The sequence below is a fragment of the Podarcis bocagei genome (genome assembly GCF_964188305.1).
Source record: "Podarcis bocagei genome assembly, chromosome: 10".
Taxonomy (NCBI): Eukaryota; Metazoa; Chordata; class Lepidosauria; order Squamata; family Lacertidae; genus Podarcis; species Podarcis bocagei.
In genome coordinates this window covers 72,699,868-72,721,588 of record NC_138135.1, presented here as the reverse complement: position 1 = coordinate 72,721,588, position 21,721 = coordinate 72,699,868, and the positions used below count along the sequence as shown (strand labels likewise).

The following is a 21,721-nucleotide window of genomic DNA, read 5'->3' as shown; positions in this document are numbered from 1 at the left end:
AAATACTAAACTATACCCTAGTACCTTCAAGAGTAGAAGTCTGACTCTCCTTCTCAAATACATATTTCTCATATATATATATATATTCTCTCTCTCTCTCTCACACACACACACACATATACACAGACATATATGCACATATACATATACATACACACACCAAACAATACAACCCTATGAGCCAAATTATATATGGTATACGTTCTTAGCTTGAGTTCAAACAGGAAGTGGTTTTTTATTATTTATTTTTATGTTTTCTGCTACATTTCAATGCCCTACAGACAACTCCCAATTTATGCAGGGGTTGTGTTCCAAGGCACTGTGTGTTTAAGTGAAATCTCGTATAACACCATTGAAAAAGCATGGAAACACCCCATGCTGTTCCCATTCCCCCCCTTTTTGTGATATTTTTGGGTCACTTCCAGGTTCAGTGTGATGCGCATGTGCTTACACAAATTGGATGCACCTAAAAAGGCAGCTGCCTGTACTAAAAAAAATCCATTATGCCTTCAAAAATGTATGGAAGTTTACATCATTTGTCTTGTAAAGGTAAATAACTGCATGCAATTTTAGCCGGCATAATGCACACACTGCATATGTTTTGGCATTCTCTGCTATTCCAGTTCTCTAATTCTGGGCACTCTCATATGGTGAGTACAGGAATTCTGCAAACTCTGGAACAGCATCAGTTTTAAAATTGTGCTGTTTGCTCCCATTCACTACAACAAAGCCACACACTAACACAATATTGCTATATCACTGATAGCTTCAGCAGTCTCTCTCAAAATGCATGGCTTCTAGAAGTGTGTATGACCACTGTTTTAATATTAAATGCAATGTGTTTCCAATTCACTTAATTGAAGACATAAAGCTAAAAGTCAAATGTTCATTATGACAAGATATTGAATGTATGTTCCATCCTTCCATAGAAGCAGTTTCAAAGAGAGAGTTTGCTTGGGACCATTGCATCCATAATTTGCAGCTGGACAGAAGGTTGCACCACTTCCATCTCAAGTACTCAGTTGCAAAACACTTTCCTTCCCTACTCATTTGCCTTCCTCTCGCAACTGCTACTAGCTGCTCTAGGGGGAGACTGTCCCAATGCAAAACACCTCAGATATTGTCACAACCTCCTACTGTCTCAAGCAGTCTGCTGCAAGGCGTTGGTGTCTCCAAAGGAAAAGGCAGAAGCCTGACAGTCAAACAGTGAGGAAGAGCATGGCAACCTTCCAAATTTGATCTGTTCATATTTTAGAGAAATATATTAAGACAAAGCTTACAGCACAGTGAACACACTTTTGAGATCTCTTTATGTATCATGCACCTCTGGCTTTATCTCAATTAACTTGCAAAGTCAAGGAGTCATTCAGGAGGAAATGTTGGCAAGAGATTATCAGATAAAGGGAGGAATTGAAAGGTCACAGATAAAATAGTGACAGCCTAAGGAAGAGGGAGAAGATATTTTAAAAATTGTCATAGACAGTTAGAAGATTACTAAATGGCATTAGAAATGTTTTACAAACCTTAAAAGTTTTACCCTGGTCAGTTCTTTCCAAACCACATAAAGTCATCAAACTTTCATAGTGAAAAGAAACACCTAACTGTAAAATCTCCAGAAGTGAAAGAATTCATCCATTCCATTTATATGCTGCTTTTCTGCCAAAAGGCACCCAGGTGGATCACAATTTTAAAGGACTAAAACAAATGACACAACATTTAAAATTGGCTGGGGTGGGGGACTGATCTCCTTTACAACTACAGTTAAAAACATAGTCAAAATAAAAAAATTCCTTCCAGTAGCACCTTAAAGACCAACTAAGTTAGTTCTTGGTATGAGCTTTCGTGTGCATGCACACTTCTTCAGATACCACTAAGTTAGTTCTTGGTATGTTAAAAACATGCTGATGATATTATTTTTCAAGTAAATGTAATTGAAGTAGTGAGAAAACATTAGTTTGTTCCAGGGTCAAAGAGTATCTTACGAACATCATGCACCAGGTAACTTAGAAAAACTTGTGCCCTGCAACTACTTGAGCTCTACTCATGTGCAGTTTTCATATTATTTATTAATACTTATTACAAGGATGGAAAGAATGTTCATGCTTTTATGTAAAAACAGTTTTGTCCTTTCTTCTGGAAATGTCTGATCATTCATTTTAAATAAATATGAAAATGATCAGGAAGCAATTAAAAAAGGTGATTGTAGCATCTTGGCAGGTATACAGGGGGGGAAGACCTATCTCCTTTTTTAAAAAACAATTATACTTTATAAAAGGCATGCAGGATAAATAATCAAGTTATTTGATTATGATCATTTATTAAGTCTATTAATTGCAAAACTAATGGTTTTTTAAATAACTATAGCAACCAGTTGCCCTACATGATTGTTTAGCAAGTCCATCAGTTTCAAAATAGAAAACTTACCTTTATCAATTCACTATGCCCAGAAATAGAAAGCTGGTATCTATTGATTCACTTATATACCCAAATTCTTCCTCCAAATTTGAACCTAGATTTGGGCCACATGGATAAGCAGCACAAAGGAGCAAAACCAACCATTGCAATCCAAGTTTTGAAATCAAATACCAGTTTCTTAGTTGTCCACCAAAATCTCAAAAATTGTCTCTTGTCCAATAACTTATGGCAAGTGACAATTCCTTTCACACAAGCAGCAGGCCTCCTTTCTAATTTGCTTCAGCTTTTCCTTCCTACAATATCAGCATTGATCATTCCAACTGTAAATGCCCCTTTTTGTTTCACATTTATCAGAACGGGAACTCATCTTTTTGCTTTTCCAACTGCCAATCACCACAGGCTGCAATATGTCTGCTTTAGCAAAGTTAGAGCGAAGCAAATCAGGCCTGTACAGGTTAAACAATAGACTCTTACTTTTTATTCCCAGCATTTTATCTTTATGTATGAAGCAGTATTTTTATTTGGCAGAATATTCCAGCATGCAATTCTGCATCTGAATCCCAAAGTGGCACTGTCTTTTGAGTCTCATGAGCTATTCCTGAATGTCTGAATTAGCTGAGAGAAAGAAGAGTCAACTGCTGACAAGAGAGAAAATCTTGTGAAAGCAGGACAATGGGGAGAGGTGAGAAGGAAAAGAAGGGCATTCTGGATGCAATAAAAAACAAAAACACTTGTGCTTAATCTAACAGGATGTGTTGATGTGTGTGTAAAATATTGGGGGAGGGGTCACTTATCATAAATAAAAACTAGAAAATGTGCTCCTCTGCAGGTTCTGAATATAATTTTGGTTCCCAGTTTGCAACTCATTGTCTACCCTATAAACTTAATACATACATACATAAGGTAAAGGTAAAGGGACCCCTGACCATTAGGTCCAGTCGTGACCGACTCTGGGGTTGCGGCACTCATCTCACTTTACTAGCCGAGGGAGCCGGCGTACAGCTTCTGGGTCATGTGGCCAGCATGACTAAGCTGCTTCTGGCGAACCAGAGCAGCGCACGGAAATGCCGTTTACCTTTCCGCCGGAACGGTACCTATTTATCTACTTGCACTTTGACGTGCTTTCGAACTGCTAGGTTGGCAGGAGCAGGGACTGAGCAACGGGAGCTCACCCCGTCGCGGGGATTCGAACCGCTGACCTTCTGATCGGCAAGTCCTAGGCTCAGTGGTTTAACCCACTGCGCCACCCGCGTCCTACATACATACATGCATAGACTTAATAAATAATTTTTAAATGCCACAATGGATTAAGCATTTAGAAATATGAAGAACTGTGCGCTGCATATGGAATTTAGAGCAAAGGAGAAGTTCTATTGCTTATGCATATCACAGCAAGCCAAGATTTGAAGTTAAAAAGACTCTCTGGCATTAACTGAACACGGATTATATAGCACTTTGTACCATTCCCAATTCTAGATGTCAGTTTCAGAGACTGAGAAATAAGAAGGATCTTACAGATGACTTCATGTCATCAGCAAAGTTGTCTTTAAAAAAAAGTCTTCTTCTCCAATTACGTTGTCAGTTGGGGCATCAGTTAGTTGATGCTGCATCCATCCTTTGCCACAGATTTGGCACCCTCTCCTCCCTTGAAAGCATGACCTACTTTATAAACTGTCTCCAAATTTACAACATCTTCACTAAAAGAATTAGTAGGTTCCTTATGTAAACTATCATTTATGTTAATTTGAAATGTTTCATTGTGTGTTATTAATGGAAGTGTGCCCTTTTAAAAGCCAGGTAAACAAAACATGTTCTGACTATGTATCATATGCATCAATGTGGACTAGTTGTAAGAATAAACTCATAAAATAGCAAAGCCAGAACCATTCCCCCCCCCCACACACATTAAGATATCTTTAGAACAAATAAGACTGAGAACTGGTATTTTGAGTAACAATTTTTTTGGAAACAAAGGACAGAGTGACAGAGAAAATGAAATATTTGTTCAGTGTTTGTAAACTATTTTTCAAGAACTACGTCCATTTTTCCTGTATTTATGAAATTTAACATATGAAAACAAAAGAAAAGAAAAACCACATATACAGGTTTTAAAAGCTTAACAGACATAATCTGTAAAAAATGGATAAATTATAACACTATACAGTTGCAAAACATTAATAAATTTATTATTCAATAAACAAAGATAATCTTTCTATGAACCTCTTGATATAAGATCTAAAATAACTTTTTGGAAAATATGTTTAACAAAGTTAACTATTTCCCAAATCTTCTTAAACCACCCAGATTTGTGTAATGCATGTTTTCATACAATTAGCAACAACTATTTCTAAAAGTGTAAGCTACCGATAACCGAATGATTAATTGTAAATATGCCTGTTCTACTTACTCTTTTAGAAAACCTAGTAAAACTTTTCCAGAATCCAAAGTTAAACCAAATTAAGGGGGTACTGTCTATTAGACAAAATCTCTTTTCATGCGTCTTTAAAAAAGCTGTGTTAAAAAATTATCATGAGAAGACTGTCCAACATATTTGAATAAATAGTACTAGGTGTATTTGAAGTTAAATACCACCTACACAAAGTTTTCATTTAAGTCTGTGCTGATCAAATTTGTTACTTCATAACAGAAAATTCATATCCATTCTTTATCTTGCATATTGCAATTTAGAACTTAATCTATACTGACTTTTCTCATTACTGTATTTAACTTACTCATAAGTAAGTCCCATTGTGTTCAAAACATTTACTACCAGTTAAGGGCAAAGAGGATTAGTTTCATTTTGCACAAGTTCAGTACTGTCATTTCTGGCAAATATCATTTTGATCTACATCAGTTCAAAACACAATATTCAAGACATTCCAAGTGAAGTCTGAAAATAATAACATGTAAATATATATTTACTGTTCTGGTAAGAATAAGCAGTAACATTTTCTGTATGGATTTATGTATCTTGTTGTAGCACAGCTTTCAGAATCTGATTGGCTTTTTCACTAAAACCTGAAGGTCCACCAAACAGGGATGGGGCAGAATAGTTAATCAGAAAAAAGGTGGAAACACTCTTAAGAATTTAGGTACAGGATGTTTCTGAGTCTCAGTCCAGAAATTTGTCATCAGCACTAAAACCAAATTCACTTGAATAGTTTAAGCATTGCAGATACTGAAAAGGAATCTGCTGGTGTAAGAGCAGAAAGACAAGATAATAAAGTAAAAATAAATTCTGGCTCTGTGGGCCATTTCAAATGTCTAAGCAATTGCTTCAAAAGTTTTGCACTTTTTTATTAAAAAGTACTGTCACATTGATTTTATTTTCTACTATAATATAAATGTTGTATTAAATTTGGTTCTCTTCTTTTCTATAACTTTGTGATCCTGTTTTGTATTTATTTGTTTGAATGTTTATTAAAAATTGCCCATGTTATTTAGCTGAATAGTAAAAATAAAATATTAACTTACAACTAAAACAAGTAATGATTAAATCATTTAAACAAAGGGCTAGGACAATGAGTTTCGAGTCATATCTTGAAAACAGAAAGCTCTATCCTAGCCATTTCACCATGAACGCATTAACATAATTAGATCGTTCTAAATTCATGATCTCAGTGACAGGTACAGACTTGACTTTTAAACGAGTTCTGTAAATGTCAAAACTATCCCATCAGTGACCACACAACATTTTTAAATGAACATAGGCTCATGCTAAAATTAAATATATAAATAAGGCCCTACAATAAATGATTTTCTTGTTCCCTGGGCAACAACAGGGCAACTCCTCAAGCTTTGGAAACCTTTTGTTTTCATAGCTCACACTCATATGTTCACCCAACTTCAGGACATTAGTTCAGTGTGGGTTGAGACGTGGACATTAAACTACTGTGCTGAGACACTGAGCAACCCAACCCCTTATCCCTCCTTTTCAAATAAGTAAAAATGCAGGAACCAGGATCCTGCCTCTCAAACATGGAAAGCATTTCTGTGCATGTTAGCTCTCCAGTAACCAAAAGAATTAAATCCAACAAATATATTCCTTGACACAACATGAAAACAACAATTCTCTGACAACAACTACCTCTTTTTTTATATTCACGTGTCAAGGAGAGGGGGAAACGTTACAGCTATTCAGATTAAGATTAGCTGTACTCTGCATTTCCCAATTGTGTAGAGTTTAGTTATGTTTCTTTGCTTCTGTATTGGAAAAGCTCTATAACAGCTAACCCTTTTATTGAAAAGGATTCTGAAGTGTTATAAAATCAATTCATCAATGCCTAGTAATTTAAAGTTTAGCTTTTGAAGCAATATTTTCACACCTCCTTTGGAAGCATTGGTGTTGAACCTGGTCAGACACAAGCAGATGGAGATTTCTATACGAGAAGGCACTTTAGCAGTTAGGAGTTTTCCAAGAAGTCAAACAAGAGACTAATTGGTGGAGCCACAGAGAATCTCCCTCTTCCTTCCTTTCCACGACACCAGAAGTCTTCGTCTGCTGTACAAGCAAGGAAAAGTTAGACTACAAGTGCTTCTGCAGCAACAGAACCCCTGCACTGTTCTAGAGCTTGGGTTTCTGATGTGGTACTCTCAGGCACAAATGGGTTCTTACTAGAGGCCGGGTCATTTTCCATACTCCAGAAACACTCCCTAGTACAAAGCACTTTTATAATACCATTTAAACATGCATTAGTGCTCCAACACTGGGAAATCAAGTGATGAAATCCCTGTGAAAGGAAAAGGAGGCCTGGATAAATTACTCTTGACACACTAATCGCCTGGACTGTACTTCATATTCAGAGATGCATAAGACTATCCAGGTTGTTTGGTCAGCTGTCGCTACCATAAGAAACAAGCATCTTTCAGAAAGTTTGCTACTACTCTGACAAGCCAAATATATCTACAATTTATTACATTTTATTCCACATTAAGGAGGTTAGACTAGATGACTCTCGGGATACCATTCAACTCTACAATTGTATGAGTCTATGAAACACTTTAGTGTGGAGTACATAGTTTCCCTTCCCTTCTCTCCATTCACACAAACACTTTTTACTTTCTTGTAACTTTATAAGATAGGTTAGGCTGAGAGATAACAACTGGCCCAAGGTCACCTAGGCTGAACCTGCTTCTAGCCAATCCAAGTTCAACACTATCTGACACACCATGCTAACAACAATCTATGGGTTACAAAAGCTCTAAGTGGAATACAACATTAATTAGAAATATTAGGAAAGCATTCTTCATACTGGTGTGATTAGAAGACCAGTCATGTATTATTATTTTTACTAGACTGAATGTTTATAGTTACTTTTTTCCATCTGTTGTACACCAAAAGCATGACAGGTGGAACAGAGTAAAGAAAATAAATTATTTTCCAGTTTACAGAAATTTTGCTATGTTTATCTGGATATAATACATATTCACACTACAAACGTGAATAACCTGTGATGTGCCTCAAAATTGCTCTTGTACAATCATTAAAAGAAAAATGTGATACCTATAGACTTAAAGATAGAAGCATTCTGGGTAAGTTAAAAGAAGTGAAAGGTTTACTGCTGTGCATTGAAAGCAAATGTAAAGTTAAACACTGTTTGCAAAGGACAAGAATCTACGTACATGGTTTTATAACTGAAGTTACATGTGATAGGGCAGCCATATGGCTTTTATACACGTTTGCCCAGTTCACACATGAAGTTGCAGAAGGCTGGTGGTGGTGCCTTTTTGTTTTTTACATGAAAGGAGCATACAGGTGAGGAGAACTGAAGTATTTCCTGGTTTGCTTTACTGTGCTTCACTGGTTTACTGAATTTTGTCCCCAACTTGGCTTCCCACCCAGGATCAGAGATGGGCTTTAAAAAATTGCTCCAGATATCAGAGCATAACAAGATAAGCTGAAAAGTGGATAGTTTCACTCCACTCACCCTTGAGCTTCATTTTATATAAACAAACTCCACACCCACACCTTATACGTGAAGAGGGCAGACACGTGGCAGCCTCATCACATTTAGTCAGGTCCTCAAGTATTTCTCCCCCACTCTATGTAGCCTTTATCTGTGATAGATATCCTGCCACTAAACAACAACTAAGACCAATGTAGTGTCGTGCCTTACAAAAAGATCAATAGGAACATCTCATTTGACAAAAAAATTGGATTAATATTTAAGGACACAAGTGAACCTCAGCATTCCACAATGATTATTTTTCAATGAACTGACGAATTGAAGGCTGCAATCAAATGTATATCTGACAATAAACCCTAGACTCAGTGAGAATTATTTCTGAGTAAATATTTTTTACTCAACACTGTAAATCTCCTTTTAGTGTAATCCAGAAATTTCATAGATCAATACTGTCCTCTTGAATCAACAGGGGTGAGCTGCAAAATGCAACTTTGCAATGTTAACCACCACGAACTATTCATCTCTAAAATGTATCCATATCAACTTAGCACTGTTCTGGAACATAGTCCCTGCAGCACTACAGTTAAGGCTTGCTAAAACAGAGGTGGGGAAACTTCTCTTCCAAGCAACATGCACTGTAGCAGAGGTGAAAGTGGGCAAAGCAACAAATGTAATTTTTGCCTTTCTATAGTATGCTAGTTTCTACACACACTCCTCTTTATTCTCCACCCAGGCAAGCAAGGCGAATTATCAGAGCTCAATGGCATGTTTCAGCCATGAAAAAACTCTTGGGAGTAAAAAACAGGGTTAGTAAAGGATGTGGTCTGGGGAGAGTTCTGAGGGCCAGACAGAGAGTCCTGCAGGCCAAACATTCCCCATCCCTGTTCCAACATGTTAAATTCTGTTGCCTGCACTTCTGAAAAAAGGAGTCCATTTCTATACACCAGCTAAGATGGATACTACTAAACTCCTGTTGGCAACAAATGTATCAGTCTGTCCATTTGCTATTCTATTAAGCAATAATTGTGTGTGGTTGTGGGGTGCATTTAGTATTCTTGCCAGCTGCGTGCATGGAAGAGAATATGCATGTTTGTTCTTAAGCTATATTATGGTTGTCCCCCTTGACATCACTCTTGTTATTGGCTTGCAGATTTCCAGAAGTGCAAGTCAAGGAGCTAATCCCGCGAACTAACACTGATCCTACCACACCCCATTTCTTTGCACCTGAAATTTATGCAAGCCTATGCTGGTTCAGTTATATAGATTTAGCCAAGCTGCCTAAGTTCCCTATACTGAAGTAAAGAGCCAGACTTCTCAGCTGCATAAGTAATGCTGCAACTGGGCAAGGTCAGTAAGACTGTTAAATTGTTTGGGAACAAGTGCAGTTTACTTCCCCATAAATAAGCACAAAACTGGGCTAGCTGCATCCTATCCAGCTCAAAGACATATTGATATTAGATAGGATATCAAACAGCTTTTATATGATCATCCCATTGGGATTTTAAAAGCAGGCGAAGTTGCGCTCAAGTTTACAGCACTTTTACAGTTTCCATAATGATTAGGTGACTGCATTATGGCTGAAACCGTATATGCTGCAAAATACAAGTCAGCCATTTCTAGTTTTAAAATGAAAAACAACATTTTGAACTCAGCACATCATTTTGAACATTCAAAACACTTACACTGCTGTAATATGCTTGGCGTTCCTACCACAGGGCATGAGCTATCAATATTAACCCACTTAATAAATGCAGCCTTTCAAGGAGACATTAATGTATATACGCATAATCAAAATTTAATCTGGACCATAAAACGGCATTTCATTGTTAAGATGCCCATCTGACTCTTTGCCGCCAGCTACAAGGCACCCTTATTTCCCTAATAGGTCTGAAAACCTAAGGCCTCTGGCAGCTTCCACCCACGGCAGTGGCCGTTTCCACACCCCCTTTTTGACAGGAGCCGCCAGACAGCGCTGCCGTTGCCGCTTTCCCTGCAAAAGGTACCCGCCACCAGCAGCACGACAGACACCCCCCCGCCGACGGAGCCCACCAGCCTCAAACCACCCCCAGGTGTAGCCCCGATAAGACAGGGCGAAGGGCACCCACCCCCGCCGGAGACACGCGGCCAAGCAGCGAGCCAACGTGTTCGTTCCATGTGCCGCCGAGTCAGCCATTCCGGTGTCAGACTCGCCGAAGAGAGCAACCATTTCCTCCTCCTTCTCCCTCCTGAACGCGGCTGCTTTCCTGGGAGCCCCGAGTCGGCGCGGCGGGTAGGCCGTTTCCCCGCCGCCGCCGCTCCTCCCGCCCCGCTCTCGACGTCTCCCCGCACCCCCGGGCCTGCCGGCTGCCTCCCCCGGGTCACACTCCGCTCACCTTCCTGGCGGTGGCTGTGGCGGTGCTGCTGCTGTTGCCGCAGCAGCGCCTTCACGTCGCCGTTCTCCTCCCGGCCAGCCGCGCTCGGGCCGCCGCCTCCTGCTGCCGCCGCCACCATCGACGACCCAGGCAGGGCCCCGAGTTTCCTCTTCTCCTTGTCCCGCTTTTCCTTGGGCCTCTTGGTCTTGCTGCCGCCTCCGTCGGCGCCCGAGGCCAGGCAGCGGTGGGAGGGCGGAGGCGGCAGCAACTTGTGGGGCAGCTGAGGCGGGAAAACGAAAGACCCGCCGCCGCTCGCCGCGCTCCCGCCGCCGCCGCCCGAAGAGAACGCCGTGAAACTCCACACGGCGGGGCTTCCGTGTCCGACCGGGGTTGGCGCCCCTGGTATGTGCGGCGGCGGCGGAGGCTGTTGCTGCTGCCTATTACTGCCGCCGCCCTCGCCGTTAACGCGCTTAGGCCCCTTGAGCGTCCGCTCTTCTGCTCCCTTCATGCGCTTGGCAGCTGACGGGAAGCCGCGCGGAGAGGCCCTGCTCTCTGCCGCCAAGTTCGAGGAGAAGGGCTCCGGCTGCGGCGCTACCACCGCGCCTCGTCCGGGACTCGGTGGCGCCGCCATTTTGAGATGCTGCTTGTATTTACCTCACGGCGCTCGTCGCTTGAGAGAGCCCGGGCGGTAGAGGGAGGAGGGGAGAGAGAGGGGGGCGGGCTCACGGCCCGCGAGCGCCACGCTCCCCTCCCAATGGAAGCGGCGCCAGGATTGGACGGACAAAGAAAGCCGCCAATCGCCGAGCGGGGTTTGAACTCGGGCCGCTGCGGCCCGCCTGGTCGCTTTCCCACAGCAGCAGCAGCAGCGGCGGCGGCCGCCGCGAGTGGCGCAGTTAGAAAGGGGAGGCCGGGCGAGTCGGAGCTTGTCGCGGATTCCGCGCGTTACTTCAGGTGGTTTAGGGGCAGCGAGAGGCGGCGGCGAACCTGGAGAGGCGACCGGCCACCTGGGAAAGGGCGGCTAGCGGCGGAGGCGGCACCTGCGTCTTCCATCTCTGCGGCGGGTTAGATTTCCCTTCCTCCGCGGCGGCTGAGCGGCTGCGTTGCTCGGGTGGCGGAGCGCGGCTCTTCCCACGTTGCCCTTCAGAAACGGGTAACGTTCAGCCGAGGGTTGCAGGCGTTTGCGCTTAATCGGGCCGCGCTCTCGTCTCTTGAACGGGGCTTCTGAGGGCTGAGCGTGTGGCGCTGAGGGCGGCAGCCATCTTAGAAGAGGCATCTCTCCCTCCCCCCTTTCCTTCCCTCTCCCTCACACAAGAGAATTACCCCTCCTAAGATGGTGCCCGTGTACAAAAACCATTACGGTGTCGTCGTCGTCCGAAAACAGTACGTTTTTCTTTCCAGAGATATACAGAGGCGTGTGTACATCATTATTTTTGAGAGCTCCATAGCATTAGGTTGCAGTTAAGGCCTACTAAACTCAGGGCGGGGGACTTGTTTCTGAGGAGGTGGCCTGACTTAAAGCCTAGACATAATGCTTTCCAGGGGGTTAAAGCGCTTCATGCGCGCTGCCTGGCTGCGATCCTTACAACAGCCCCGCAAGGCAGGAGTGGGGGACCCGTGGTCTCCCGCATTTTGTTGGGATTTCAACGCCCACGTGCCCCAGCCAGGGGTAGGTAAGCAGGGATGGGAGTTGTAGTCCAATAACACAAGGACTCTGTGAGGAAGGCAGTGTCAGCCCACGCATGGCAGGGAGGTGGGAGAGGGACTGATGCTGAAGAGGAAGGGGGCAGGTGAGATGGGCAGAGGTTTCCACTGCAGGGCTACCAGCAAGGACACTTGCCTGGAGACAAACTCTGTTGAACACCGTGGGCTTTGCTTTTGAGTAAATATGCAGAAGTTTATGTTGTAAATTTTGTGCAGCAGCCATAGACTGAAGATAGTTAAAAGTGGATTAATTGCCTCCCTCTGTTCTTGCAATAACTCTGGTTAAATAGTTGATGAGGTGATATATTCTTGCCCTGTTCCCACCTCAAGCGGAAATCATTTTTCCTCCTTATAATGCTGGTGTACAGTTACAGTATGCATAATTATGTATTTGTGTGTGTGAACACTTTTAAAACTCTAAAAAAACCTGAAGTTCGTCCTACACAAATGGTATTTTAAAAGTTAAGAATAAGATCAAATATAGTATACTTGGGGGACCATTATTAAATAATGCTTAAATATAACTTATTGCCATACCTCAAAATAATCTAGCTTTCTTGCTCTGGATAGTGGCTAGTGCAAATAAAGTTTCTATGTACAAGTGTCGCTCATTAAAGATTTCCCTTGACCCACTTCCAGTTATCGTAGGAGGATTAAATTGCATGTTTATACATGTATACACCTCTCCATAGGCAATGTGGTAATTTGTAGCTCTGAATTCCTAACAGTTTCTGTGCTACAAATGCTAATGTGGAGTAGCGTCTGATAATGGAACCAGTCAAACGCAGAGCGGTTATCAGGTTCCTGTACTTGAAAGGGCGCACATCACAGGAGACGTTTGATGAGATGAAAGGGACTTATGGGGAGGATGCCCCATCGTATGACGTCAGTTCAAGTGTGGCAGGACTTCAGTGGAAACAGCTCCCATTCCTGGGCAACCACAGTCCACCATTGATGAAGACACCATCCAGCAAGTGGAGGCTGCCGTTTTGGAGGATCCCTGCATAACTGCTCGCCTACTAGCTGCAGATGTCAAGATCAGTGTGGGGCCAGCGCGGAGTAGTGATGATAGATTTCCTGGAAAGGGTATAACAATTACTGGGACATACTACACTTCACTGCTGCAGAAATTGCGGAAGGCCATCAAAATCGAGAGGCCATGAAGTTATTTTGGAAGGGCAAGCTTTTTCCAGACAATGAAATGCTGATTTCTCAGGTCAAGTCGTGGCTTCTGAGGCAAACTGCTGACTTCTATAGATGAGGTCTCCACAGCTGCATAAAGCAATGAGAGAAGTTTGTGACTCTTGCTGATAGCAATGTAGAGAAGGACTAATAATTGCCTAGTTTTGTTTGTCTCAGTCCGTGGGAAGTACGTCAGGGGAAATCTTTAATGAGTGCCTCTCGGATGTATTCATGATCTATCTTTCCATCATTTCCACCATATATGTATGAATCTCCTTTTGTTTTGTTACACAACCAGCACTTTACATTCACCTTCTCTCTTACCATTCTATTTTCCCAAAGACTCCGATAAATGAATCCAAATTGGATGGCCATTTGCCATGGAGGCTTTAATTGAGATTCTTGTATAGCAGGGGGTTAAGATTAGATGACCCTGCGGATCTCTTCCAATTCTGCAATTCTTTGATTCCATGAAATACTCATTTGCACCTTGTGCTTCTGCATAGGCCTAATATTATTGGTGTTCCTCAAAGCACTACACATGTCAAAATTTCTGCTTCATAATACTTTTCTAAATGGGGATTCTCAGTCCTCCTTACAGGCTACAATTGCTGTTATTTATTTTCACTTTTTTCTATCTAGATGAACTTAGATATAATTTCTTGCCATTCTTGTCTAGTGTAAAACTTGTAAATTTTGGAACAGATATATAAGCTAGGCTCTCCCCCCTCCCCAAAAAAATTCATTCAAAAAAGCCCCACTCCAATCTATCTTACGCTATTTCCACATTCAGGGCTAAACATGTCATTATTATTTTTTATACAGTATGTATAGCATCCTCCTCACCTTCATCAACATCATCATCTTCAAGAACCTCAAGGCAACTTGCATATAAAAACAAGAATCACTAAAAACAGAAAAGTCAATCTTTAAAATACAATTAAACGTTAATAGGATTATAACTGTATACATATATAACACCTGTTTAAAACATTACACTAAAAACAGCATGGCACGAGCCATTTAATGAAAAGGAGTCCATTATGAAAAGCCTATAGAAGCAAGAAAGTCTTCACCTGCTGGCAGAAGATCAGCAAGGAGGAAACCAGTGTAGCTTCTCTAGGAAGCAGACCAGATCCAGGTGCTTTTGGAAGAAATTGATTTTCTGGATCCATTTCAGTTGGGGTTTAGGTCCAGTTTTGGCACAGAATTTGCTGTGGTCACCCTGTATGATGACCTCTGTCAAGAGAGAGAGAGACAAGGGAAACACATCCCTGTTAACTCTTCTCAACCTCTCAGCGGCTTTCAGTACTATCAACCATGGTATCCTTCTGGAGCGACTCTCCAAACTAGGGGTGGGTGACACCGCTTTGCGGTGGTTTCAATCCTACTTGGATGGTCGTTCCCAGAGGGTGTTGCTAAGGGAATGCTTTTCAGCCCCACGGAACCTTCAATGTGGGGTTCCACAGGGCTCAATCCTATCCCCTACGTTGTTTAGCATCTACATGAAACTGCTGGGTGGGGTTATCCAGAGGTTTGGAGTATGTTGTCAGCAGTATGTTGATGGCACTCAGCTCTGTTTCTCCTTTACATCTGCAGGTGAGGCAGTGGAAGTGCAGGGCCAGTGTCTTGCCTCAGTAATGGACTGGATGAGAGCCAACAAACTGAAGCTCAATCCAGATAAGACTGAGGCACTGTTAGTGGGTGTTTCCATAGAGCAGATAAGCAGGGGATCACCTGCTCTTGCTGGGGTTACACTTCCTCTGAAGGAGCAGGTTCATAGCTTGGGAGTACTCCTGGATCCTTTGGTGTCACTCGAGGCTCTGGTGGTCCATCTAAGCTCCTATTTTTGTAAAGGGACCTTGGCAGTTAAGTCCAGTTGCGAACCACTCTGGGGTTGCGGCGCTCATCTCGCTTTACAGGCTGAGGGAGCCGACGTTTGTCCACAGATAGTTTTTCTGGGTCATGGGGCCAGCATGACTAAGCCGCTTCTGGCAAAACCAGAGCAGTACACGGAAACACTGTTTACCTTCCTGCCGGAGTGGTACCTATTTATCTACTTCCACTTTTGGCGTGCTTTTGAACTGCTAGGTTGGCAGGAGCTGGAACCAAGCAATGGGAGCTCACCCTGTTGCGGGGACTTGAACCGCCAACCTTTTGATAGCAAGCCCAAGGCTCAGTGGTTTAGACCTATATCTTGATAGGGATAGCCTAACTACTGTTGTCTATGTTCTAGTAACCTCAGGGTTAGATTACTGCAATGCGTTATATGTAGGGCTGCCTTTGAAAACGGTTTAGAAACTTCAGCTAGTGCAGAATTCAGTGGCCAGGTTGCTCACTGGAGCAAGACGGTTTGAGCGTATTGCACTGATCCTGGTCCGACTGCACTGGCTACCAATTAGTTTACAGGCCCAATTCAAAGTGCTGGTTTGGACCTATAAAGCCAAATGGCTCAGGACTGCAATACCTCAAGGACTGCCTCTCTCCATATGAACCCTGGGATCAACTTCTGAAACTCTTTTTTGTGCCTCCTTGAGAGGTTTGGAAAATGGGCCTTCTCTGCAGTGGTTCCGTGTCTGGAATGCTCTCCCCAGGGAAGTTCGCCTGGCATCTTCATAATACACCTTTAGGCACCAGGCAAAAACGTTCCTTTTTAACCATGCCTTTGGTTGATTTCATTGACAAATCCTAAGCCCTTTTAAAACTTGGGGTTTGTGGGGGGGGGGTTATTGGGTTGTTTTTATTTTGATTATATATTTTGTGGTGTTATATTTTGATTTTGTTCTGTGAAGCACCCTGAGACCTCCGGGTATAGGGCGGTATAAAAATTTAATAATAATAATACTACTAATAATAATAATAGGAGTTCCAAAGTCTGGGAGCAGCCACCAAGAAGGCCCTCATTACAGTTCTTCCTTTAATGAACCATTCCTATATTTGTTTATATATTTATCAATTACTTCAATTAGTGGTTCAATTACATCAATTGCTATTAGTCTATTCACTAATAGTAGTTTTTAAAAAATAGTCAAAGAATAAGATCATTGGTCTTTAGTCTATTTTTCCTACATTTCCCCCATGTTGCCGCCTTGTTGCAATAGTCACATTTTTAACAGGCTAGTGGTTACTAGAAATCTGTCCTGTGAATTGCAGTCATGTCTCCCAGTCACTATGCTGAAAGAATGCAGAGATTATAGTTATATTCCAGGTTAGTCCAGAATGTATGGTATCTGTATTGGGTGTATAAATCTATTTCAGATTTTCCTGCCCTAGTACAATTATTATGGTATTAATACCATATAACTATTTCTGGGTAAGTGGTATCCTCATGGTTTCCATAGTTCCTTATATAAAACTTATATAAAAAGAATAAGGGTGGAGATGCTGCAGCTGTGTCATGAAGCAGTAAAGCCTGCTAAACTTTATATGTGGTTTTGCGGGGGATTTACAGAAGGAAATAGCAGGCCTAGTAAAACTTGTATTTGCAATCAGTTTAAAAGCTTTAAAATGTTTTTTGACATTCTCACCCTGCAGGACCAGTAGTGTTTAGGTCGGGAAACCTGCAGCCCTCCAAATGTTGCTAGACTACAGTTCACTGCACATTGGAACAGTAGTGGACAGTGGAACAGTTAAGATTAAATTATACTAATTTCTGCCCTAAATAGTTATTTTTAAAAAGCTTACAGTAGAAGACTAAGGGTAGTAGTATTCTAGACATATTTAAATTAATGAACATGATGAGTTAGGTTCATTAATTTTGATGGCTCTTCTCTGAGTAAAACTCAGCTGACTGCCATGTTTAGCATAAAAGTGGCAAGAGAACAGGCAGCTAAACTAATTTTTGCTGCTAATTTGACTACACTTTGAAAGTGGCAGAACATCTATTAGGCTTCATATCTCTTTGCCAAACTTAGCTGAATTGGTGGGTTTTGTGATGGCAACTGTATCCAATGTAGGAAATGCAAAAATTGCCTCCCACAACTTCACAGAGCTTTATGTGGTACTGTTCTACAAAAACATTTGCATTTGAAAATAAGGCAGCATAGCAATAAATCCCGTTAAACTCTTTGGGATTTATTTCTGGGTAAACATTTAAAGGAGCAGTCTTCACATATCACCAAATTGTTCATTTGTTTAGGATAAGTCAAACATACTTAGTAGTTAACTTAGGGTGGGGATTGCCAGTGGTGGTTAGTCTCACCTTTTTCAGACCAATGGCTCAGTGTTTTTTGTTGTTCTTTTAACAAGGAAAAAAGTGGAATGTCTAGTTTCTTTATAATTAAACTTGTCTCTTACACATACCCTAATGATCAAGTAAATTGAACTTCTAAGTTTGCTTAACAATCACTGGTCAACAAAAAATTTGTTGTCTGCATTTTTCCAGCTGATTTAGGACGAATCTGATGCGCTGAATCCAAAAATCACATTGGTTTTGCTCAATCAGGTCAAGTTTTTGAGCTATGGCCACATGTCGTTTTTTTACGTTTTTGTTCACGTGTACGCTTGTGTGGAGCATTTTAGAAGAAGTTGGTGGGGGTAAAATGCCATGTCGAATAATTGTTTTGATTGGAAATGATTATTTTAATGACAAGAAGTATTCAGGTCCGATAGTTCTGGGTGATTATGTCGAAAAGGGATCAGTTTGAAGTCATAAAACCTCGAAATCTTCCATAAATTGGTGCGGCAAAGCATAAAGTTGGGGGATCAAAACTAAGTTAATGGGCAGCCGCCCCATGAAGTATAGGAAACTCCACCTATTTTTGTTTTGCGGGTGAATGAGATGACTTCAGCCAGAAGATCGTGCAGAAATAAGCCCGATGTGTTCTGCTACATATGTGGAGAATACACCATTGCTCCTAATAGGAAGCCAGTCACAAGTTTCATAAGGCGTGCTTACCATTCTTATTTTGGTATTAAATTTGGTGACCAGGATAAAGCTTGGGCACCACACATGGTGTGCAAGGCATGCACCGAGACTCTACGTGGGTGGACCAATGGCAAGAGGAGTCTGAACTTTGGAATTCCCCTTGGTTTGGAGGGAGCCGACAAATCATGTCACTGACTGCTACTTCTGTGCTGTTGATGTGATTGGGATCAACAGAAAGAACCGGAACAGCCTCAAGTATCCTGATCTTCAATCAGCAAGTCGTCCTGTAGCTCATTGTGATGAAATTCCAGTGCCTATCTTCGGAGAACTTCCTGACATTAGTGACGAAGATGCCTCCAGTGTTGAAGGACATGAAGAAGAAGTGGTTCTTGAAGATGATGCTCCACATCCATTTTCCCAAAAGGAGTTGAATGATCTAGTTTGCGACCTCAGCTTGTCAAAGGACTCTGCCGAACTGTTGGCATCCAGATTGAAGGAAAAAAACCTCCTCTCTGACAGAGAGACTCTGAAGAGAGACCTCCCTGCCGCTGAGCATTCCAGGATTTCCAAGAAACTGAAGTTCAAGCCCTGAAGTTTGAAAAATGGTGAAGCAACATGCAATTTACGTGTACTTACCTTTATCAATGCCCACCATTCAGTTTACAGTAATCAATGTTTCTATCAGGTAATCAATATATGTTGTTGGAAAAACATTTTTTCTCTTAAAAACATATTTAGGATAATATGTGTTGACAAAAATCAGCTGATAATGCCACAAAAATGTAATCGATTTTGTCACAAGATCTGATTTTTTTCACATCAACATAGCACAAAAACCTGACCTGATGGAGAGAAACGGATGCCATTTCCTGATTCAGCAGTGCAAAAATACCCTAAATCAGTTGTAGAAATCTAGACAACATTCAAAAAGTAAAAAATTGTTGCCCAGTGATAGTTAAAGCATTTGAAAGCAATCATTTTCTATTTGTTTTAAAATAAGTACTGTAAGTAATATATCATTCATTTTGCCCCCTCTTTCTATGCTCACAGAGGCCATCTCTGACTAGAAAAAATTGTATTTTGGCTTGTCTATTAAATGTTGCAGGTTTAAGGTGCTTTAATGTGACTCATGAGAGTCTTCTCAGTTTGAGAATTACAATAAATGAGGTAGAATTTCTGATTAATACTGTTTTAAGTATAGTCCATACTTGGAGGTATGAGTAGGCTAGGGATACAGCATCCTATAGAATAGAGTGAACTTGATGAACAAGTTTCCAAAAACAGGTTGATTCAGCTGCAACAATTCCTCAGAGTTACAAAAACAAGCCTAGCTCTTCCTGGACATCTACCTGCCTTCTTTTCTCCCCTCTCCCTCCCTGAGCCTGTGCCCCTGTGGAGAATTTGTAAGCTCTTGGTTCCATTTTGGATTACTGCAGGATGCTGGGTTGACTGAGTCAGGATGAACTGTGGTTAATCACAAAAAAATAGTCTACAAAGGTTCCTTGTTTTCACTTACCATAGCTAAGATTGGAAAATGTTTAATTTTGAGATATGATGAAGGGTGTGCAAGGGTGGTGGGAGGCTAGATGTATTGTCCCATGTCACAGCATTACATGTTAGGATGCAGCCACTGGGAGCGGGCATAGCAGTTATATAGGTGGGATCCAGAGAATGAAGAATATTGTCTTGAGTTTATTCTATACTTTTTCACTGTTGTCACATGGATAAGGCAAACTGGCTGTTTCCTGACGTCAGTCACATTACAGTGTAAGCCGTCTAATGTAAATTTATGAGATAGCTAGGAAAAAATGGAGGTGCCGCAGGCAAAGAATGAACAACATGTGGATGAACGTATTTATCCATCTCAACTTATGGGAACCAATAATGAGAAAATGCCCAGTGCATTTGTCTCTGGAGCTAATGACTTCACTTGGTGACAAAACACTGCAAATTTTGCATTGCTTATTCACAAAGGCAGAATTTGAAAATGCTTGTTTTCTTTTAAACATGCCAAACTTTTTTCTTTTAAACTCCTTGCTAATTGACCTAGAAAATAACATGCACTGCAACTGCATGGACTACAAATTTGTTCTTTCTCCATAACCTAAGGTTTTTCTCAATTTGTCCCTCTTTAAGATCTAAAAGTCACAGAAATGGATTGTAATTTTTTGTCCTTTTTTGGTATACATTTTGAGATAAGGTCAAGACTAATGTTATGTATACATTCTGCATTGCATTTGATGGGACTATCAACAAAAGAGAACATTAAAAATGACATTTTAAAAATCCATACCAATTATTTTATTTTCTATCAATATATTTATAATTGCCTGAGATGACCATTTGTGGAGTTATACATGGACCTATGCATTTCAGTTCAAAAAACTTGGCATTAAGAAACCTTATCTACACATGATAGTTTTGAAATAAGTTGTTTTTTATAAGAATCCCTAGATATTTTGTGGAATTATTTTGACAAATTATTACAGCTCATTTTAGTGGCTTTAAAAAAATCCAGACTATGATTGAATGATTTTTATAGTTGATATTGAGATAGCACAGTTTCTTACCTTCAACATTTCCCTCCAAAATGTAAGTTCTTACTTAATTACATTTCCTTTCATGAAATGTGGAATTCTTTACTCAGGGATAGAATTATTAAACCCTAAACTATATATAAACTGAAATATTCCCCAAACAGATCACAGTTGGTGCCAAAGGGGAGCAGCAGCATGTAGTGGTTGGCAGATCACTCCCCCCCCCCCTTTTATAGTAGGAGCTACCACCCCGCCCACTTACTTGTCCACCCCACCTGCCTTCCACACCCAACCCCTTTATACCTCTTCCTCTCCTGGTACAACTACACAACTTTTAGCAGACATCTGAAGGTAGCCCTGTAACAGGAAGTTTTTAATGTTCAATGTTATATTTTTATATGTGTTGGAAACCACACAGTGGCAGGGGCAACCCAGCCAGATAGATGGGTGGGCTGTTACTACTATCATCTCAGCAGACCTCCCAGTCACAGCTGCTACTGTCATTTTAAACAGCAGGCTTATCTCCCCTTTCCCTCCCTAGCAGCCATGGTGGTGGCAGCAGCATTGGGTGGAGGGCGGGAGGTGAAGTGGAACTTTCCCCCTCTGCTGCCCCTCCCCTATCATCTATGGCAGCGACGGGGAACATAGAAATGCTTGCAAAGTTTGCACCATACTGATCCTTTCAGCCTTGGAAATCACTGGTTGAAAGGCTCGGTGTGGGTCACCTTCATCTCATGCCGCCACCACTGTAAATCCGGTGGC

The 21,721-nt window shown here is 41.4% G+C and overlaps 1 protein-coding gene and 1 long non-coding RNA gene across 2 annotated transcripts in view; one reads left to right on the top strand and one right to left on the bottom strand.

Annotated features, from left to right (window-relative positions):
* RSBN1L (round spermatid basic protein 1 like) overlaps nt 1-11,845 on the bottom strand; it is a 40,257-nt gene extending 28,412 nt beyond the window's left edge. Inside the window, exon 1 of the mRNA XM_081210682.1 lies at nt 10,694-11,845. Coding sequence (XP_081066808.1) covers nt 10,694-11,303 — 610 coding nt within the window. The 5' untranslated portion in view covers nt 11,304-11,845. The remainder of the gene's footprint in view (nt 1-10,693) is intronic.
* Nucleotides 11,846-11,848: 3 nt separating this feature from the next.
* On the top strand, nt 11,849-20,412 carry LOC308596005. Its single transcript, XR_014012254.1, has 2 exons — nt 11,849-12,052; nt 12,212-20,412. It is a non-coding gene; the product is annotated as an uncharacterized lncRNA (long non-coding RNA).
* The last annotated feature ends 1,309 nt before the right edge of the window (nt 20,413-21,721 follow it).